Below are 6,200 nucleotides of genomic sequence, written 5' to 3'. Positions count from 1 at the left end.
CCGCTCTAGCCCTCGGCGGAGCCTGGCCGCGACTCTCCGGTGCCGACCCGGTTGCCCAGGGAACGGGCTCCCGGCAGGCCCCGCGGCCCAGAGTCCATCCCCGCCTCCTCCGGCCCGGCGGGGCCGACGAGTCCGGAGGGGCTGTAGCGGGAGGTGAGTCTGGCGACGCCGCAGGCAGCCCCGACGCCCGGCCCCGCGCCCTTTCCTTGGCTTCCCAGCCGCTGCTCACTCCTCCTCTGGCCGCCTTCCCTCGTCTCCACCCCTTAGGGTCTCCACTGTCCCCATTCACCCCATTATCCCCGGCCTGCGGTCTGGTCCGCGCGGAGTGGCGGAGACTAAATGCCATAACCCTGGACGCTCCTGGCTCGCCGCCTGGCAGAAACTGACAGTTCCAAAGCGGAGCAGTTATCGCCCACCCCTCCTCGGCCTCCCTGGGTCATCCCACACAATCCTTTGGGCCGCCGTCTTGCCCGCCCCATCTTCCCTGGCTCCTCCTCGTCTGCCCCACCCTGGTATCCCTTCTGCCGACTGGCCCCGTGTCTTCAAGCCCCTTGGTTTGAAGACTGACGTTGCGTTCTGTCCCCCGACCCTCTTACTCCTTGTCCCTGCATCTGCTTATCAGCTCTTGGCAGCAGGCCTTGACTTACCCAGTAGGTTCAGGTTCAGTAAGTATTTGTTAAATGGGCAAGTGAAGGACTCTTCTCTCAGCCCAATTTTAATTCCTGAGAGGCAGAATAGGTAGTGAGGGTTAAAGAATGGATGCTCTGGAGTCAGACCCGGGGTTAGGTCAAAGTGTTGCCCCTCGCGGTGTGCTGGAGGCAGATGCTATTGGCTCACCGCACTTGTGTCCTCACCAGTAAAATGGAGAGGATAATAGTTTCTACTTCTGGCTTCTGGGAAGATTAAATGGGTCAGTGCATGTAAAGTTAAGCACAGTGCCAGGCACGCAGTACATTTCAATACTTGATAAGTCCTAGGTTGTTACCTCCATCTATGGTGGCCTGTCTTCTTTCTCATTCCTCCAGTTCCTTCTTATACATATGTTTCTAACGGCTCATTAGTTTTACTTCTTTACTTCCATTTATCTTCCCTGCTGTTCTATTCTAAATGGGATTCAGGAATTTTATTCTGTTCTGTTGCTTCTGTTCCATTTGTTGGCAGAACGTGTGGTACCAGCCTGGGTGCACCCTTTTCTCATCTCTTGGAGTGATCAGTTGCAGTTGGCATTGACTACCTCCTTGTAGCCAAGGTCTTGTAAACTTTAAGAAAGGAAATTCTGGGAAATCTCCAAACCCAGATCCCAGGCATGGGCAGAATCTAGGAATGAAGCCAGTGTAGTGCTTCATAGTTATCCATAACTCCTGGTCTTTTAAGGTGCAAGACTTTTTGTACTTTCTCACACTTAGCTATAATATGCCTTAATAAGCCTCTGACCCGTGGTGTTTATTATTAACCCATGTTCGTTATTCAGCAGGTAGTTACTTGGAGTCCATTGTATGGCAGCCACTGTGCCAGTCTGTGGGAATGTTATGGTGGGCTAGACTCAGTTGCTGCTCTCAGGGAGCTCATAGGCTGGCCTTTGAGATTTAAAACAGAACTACGTACAGATATAGAGGGCACTCTACTTGAGTTTTCAGGACTGACTTGGATACCAATGGTGTGGAAGATGGAATTAGGATAATCCCCTTCTGAAGGAATGACTAATAAGTAGCTTTTGTCAGATTTAAGTTATTTTGAAGCCATATCTTTTTCAATAGAAGACTGCCTCCTACTGGATTTTTTTTTTCCTTTTTCATTCTTAGAGAAGTTAGACTTCAAGTTTAAAGAGGATCTTATTCATATTGGCCCCTATATAATTTGAACAAAATGGCTACTGGAACTTAGTGGGGAAAAAAGGAAGGAAAAAGGCATTAAGCAGAGCAATTGACTGAACTTGTAAAGACGAGAAATAGATCAGGAAACATGTGGATAGACCTCATTTTATTTTTTCATTCATCAATTGACAGACAGTTGGGTTGTTTTTATTTTTTAGCTATCATGAATATTGATATTATGAACATTTGTGTATAAGTTTTTGTGTAGACATATGTAGTCATTTCTATTGGGTATATATCTAGGAGTAGAATTGCTGGGTCATATAGTAACCATGTTTAACCTTTTGAGGAGCGACTACCGTTTTCCACGGTAGTATTACTCTGTAATACCTCCATGATGTAGGTTATATTAATCTGGTTTCAGATGGGCAAACAGAGATCTAGAGAAGTTAAGTAATTGTCCTAGAGTCCCCGCAGGTGGTTTCAGGATAGCATTGGGATTTGAGCCCCAGCCTTTTTCACTCTGGCATTGTTAACCACTCCTCTGTGCTCAGGGAAAAGAGGGTTAATTTTGTGGCATTGGGTCTGAGATCTAGTGTAGAGTGGGGTTAAGCATGTGTGCTTATGTGAAAATTGGGTAAGGAGGGGAAGCAAAAATGTCTTAGCAGGAATGTTTGTTGAGTCTAAATTATTTTTTCTAAACCCACTGTTTTCCAGCGTCTGTACCATTTTATTTTTTACCAGCAATGTATCAAGTTGCTAACACTGTGGGTTTTTTTTAAATATAGCTGTCCTAGTGGGTGTAAAGTGGTATCTCATTGTGGTTTTAATTAGCATTTCCGCAATGCTTAATGATATTGAGTATTTTTTCATGTGCTATTAGCCATTGTGTGCCACTTGGAGAAATAGCTCTGAGATCCTTTGTCCATTTTTATTTTATTTATTTATTTTTTTTTGAGACAGAGTCTCACTATGTCACCCTCGGTACAGTGCCGTGTCATGATAGCTCACAGCAACCTCAAACTCTTGAGCTTAAGCAGTTCTCTTGCCTCAGCTTCCCAAGTAGCTGGGACTATACACGATGCCTGGCTATTTTTGTTGTGGTTGTTGTCGTTGTTTAGCAGACCTGGGCTGGGTTCGAACCCACCAGCCCCTGTGCATGTGGCCGGTGCCCTAATCACTGAGCTATGAGTGCCAGACCCTTTGCCTATTTTTAGATGTCTTTATTTTAGAGACAGAGTCTCATTATGTTGCCCAGTCTGACATCAAATTCTTGGGGCCAAGAGATGTTGGATCTATAGGTGCATGGATCTAAAGCCATGCCACTGAGCCTGGCTTATAGGATTGTCTTTTTGTTATCAAGTTTTAAGAGTTCTTTATACATTTTAGATAAAATCTCTTATCAGATACATGATTAGCAAATATTTTTATCCATTCTGTGGATTGTCTTTTCACTTTCTTCATGGTGTCCTTTGGAGCACAGAAGTTTTTAATTTCTGTGAATTCAGAGAGCTCATTCTGATGGCTGTGAAGGAGTGTGAGTTCTAGGGGTGCGTGTAGAAGTAGAGGGCAGTTATCAGATGACCATGGCAGTGCAGGTAAGAGACATGATGGCTTCCATTAAGCCATGCCCATAGAGTTGGTGAGAAAAGGCCAAGCAGGAGGTAGGTTTGGAAATATGACTGATGGATGAAGATGAGGGATTGTTGTAGGGATGAGGGAGACAGGAATCCAGGATGAATACTAGGATTTCAGCTTGAGCAATGCTTTTAATTCAAGATTTGATTATGCTGTTACCTGTTGCAGAATTGGGACAGTTTTTAATACCTGCTGGCACCTGGCAAGGTGAGCCCTGTGCTCCCTCCTTACACATTTTGAAGTTGCCTTTGGTAGGATTATCACTGGTTGTGCTAAGGAGATGATTCCAGGGATTCTGACCTTCCATAATACCCATTAAAACCATCACAAATACTGTGGTGGTATAATGTAAGTCAGAATAGTGTGTCTGCTCTGCAAATACACTTTTAAGGCAAATCCCCTACTCCCTTCTAGCCAGACTGCATCTCAGAACCCTTTCTGTGTACAGATAATGGAGCTGTCAGTGAATGGTACCAAATCAAGTGGGTGAATTTTTGAAAGCTAAATGTCGTAATTTCACAGAGCTACTTTGAGGAAATAACATTGGAAATAACATTGGCTGACACTTATTTGTGAATTGCTTAGTACTTCCACTTGCTTCCAAGGAGCTAAAACAGATAAGAAAGCACCTTCCAGAGACAGGGAGTAGTCTGAAGGTCAGAAGTTGAGAGGCTGAGGCATGTTGTAGTTAGAAGCAGTTCAGTATGGCTGGAGGCCCAGTTAGAGGTCCAAGGCACAAAGGGCTAGGGCAGATCACCAAGGTTCTTCTAATCAGTAATACTTGGGCTTTACGCAGAAAAGGATGGTGACCACTGGAGTGTGTTAGGCAAGGGTGTGACAAGATGACAAGATCAGCTTTGCACACCAGGCAGATGAGCTCGCACCAGGGAGAGCTCCAGGTGAGAGAGAATGGTGTTTCTAAGCTAGGGGAGGGGCAACAGGATGCATAGGAGATATATTAAGAAGGAAAATGGAGAAACTTGTTAATTGCAGAGTCAGGGACTTGGAGAGGTGAGAGGAAGAATAGGGGATGATGCCTCTTTTCTGGCTTTGACAGTATGACCCAAGCAGCTGGGTAGATGTAAAGCTAAGTGCTTTTAGACATTATTCATTTACTCTGTGTAATACCACCATGATGTAGGTTATATTAATCTGGTTTCAGACGGGCAGAGATGTAGAGAGGTTAAGTAATTTTCCCAGTGCCCCCACAGGTGGTTTCAGGATAGCATTGGGATTTGAGCCCCAGCCTTTTTTTTTTTGCAGTTTTTGGCCAGGGTCGGGCTTGAACCTGCCACCTGTGGCATATGGGGTCAGTGCCCCACTTCCTGAGCCACAGGCATCGCCCTGAGCCCCAGCCTTTTTCACTCTGGCATCGTTAACCACTCCCCTGTGCTCAGGGAAAAGAGGGTTAATTTTGTGGCAGTGGGTCTGAAATCTGGTGTAGAGTAGGGTTAAGCATGTGTGCTTGTGTGAAAATTGGGTAAGGAGGGGGAGCAAAAATGTCTCAGCAGAAATGTTTGTTGAGTCTAAATTATTTTTCCTAAACCTAGCATACGAGGACAGTGAGGCCATCAGTGGCTCTAGACTTCCTCTTTAGTCTGTCCCTAGAAACTCCCTCTCCCTGCGATAGAGTTTTCAGCCTGCATCTTCCATCTGAATATGGAGTGAGGGACAGGCAAGCCTGGTACTGAGTTAATAATCCAGAGGCCCAGGCTCGGCGCCTGTGGCTCAGCAGCTAGGGCGCCAGCCACATACACCAGAGCTGGTGGCTTCAAATCCAGCCCGGGCCTGCCAAACAACGACAACTACAACCAAAAAAAAATAAATAAATAAATAATAATCCAGAGGCCCCTGAATAGGGAGAGAGCATGAATTCTTGTGTGCCTGCCATGGTCTTCTTGGTACCTGGCCCCAAATTCAGCTTTCCTGACTTATCTGGGTTTTGTGACTTAGTGGCCTCTAGACATCCTTTGGAAAAACTTTTTTCAGGCATAAATCTATATGACCATTCTGAAAGGCAACTTGGAATACATTTTTTTTTAATTCAGCATTTTCATCTCTTGAAATACACCCCAAAATATGCTTGGATTATGTATCTGTTTATGATGGTGAAATTCTTCCTCCCTATCTAGATCATAAGCTATTTGAGAGTAAGAACTATTTACGTATTCTTTCCACTCTTCCATAATATTTGCTATAAAATGAATTATAGGAGTCAATATATATTTAGGTGTATTTTTAATTAAAATGCTCAAAAATGATCTTAATGATACCTTATTTGCTGTTTAATTAAGCTCTAGTTATAATTTTTACCTGCCTGAAAGTTCCATGTTCCCATTATAAAACATTACTTCTTTTTGGCATGACTAGCCATTGGAAGAATTGTAATGCTTTGCTCTGTAGCCCCTAGGTTCCCTGGATGACAAACATTCCTTTTCCTGCCTGAAAACCATCTGTGGAAAGCTTGGCCATGGCATCCATATCAGAGCCTGTTACATTCAGAGAGTTCTGCCCATTGTACTATCTTCTCAATGCCATACCCACAAAGATCCAGAAGGGTTTCCGCTCTATGATGGTCTACCTCACAGCCCTTGACACTAACGGGGACTACATCGCAGTGGGCAGCAGCATTGGCATGCTGTATCTGTACTGCCGGCACTTTAACCGGATGAGGAAGTACAACTTTGAGGTGAGTCTTTCTTTTCTTTATACTTTAGTACCTATGCGCAAACCATGTTTGACACACTT

The 6,200-nt window shown here is 44.7% G+C and overlaps 1 protein-coding gene across 1 annotated transcript in view; it reads left to right on the top strand.

Moving 5' to 3' along the window:
• Positions 1-23: 23 nt before the first annotated feature.
• TECPR2 (tectonin beta-propeller repeat containing 2) overlaps positions 24-6,200 on the top strand; it is a 140,990-nt gene continuing 134,813 nt past the window's right edge. The window contains exons 1-2 of the mRNA XM_053601267.1: positions 24-153; positions 5,856-6,141. Coding sequence (XP_053457242.1) covers positions 5,923-6,141 — 219 coding nt within the window. The 5' untranslated portion in view covers positions 24-153; positions 5,856-5,922. The remainder of the gene's footprint in view (positions 154-5,855; positions 6,142-6,200) is intronic.

Source organism: Nycticebus coucang, chromosome 9 (assembly GCF_027406575.1).
Source record: "Nycticebus coucang isolate mNycCou1 chromosome 9, mNycCou1.pri, whole genome shotgun sequence".
Taxonomy (NCBI): domain Eukaryota; kingdom Metazoa; phylum Chordata; class Mammalia; order Primates; family Lorisidae; genus Nycticebus; species Nycticebus coucang.
The sequence above is the reverse complement of the archived record's forward strand: the minus strand, read 5'-3'. Positions and strand labels throughout refer to the sequence as shown.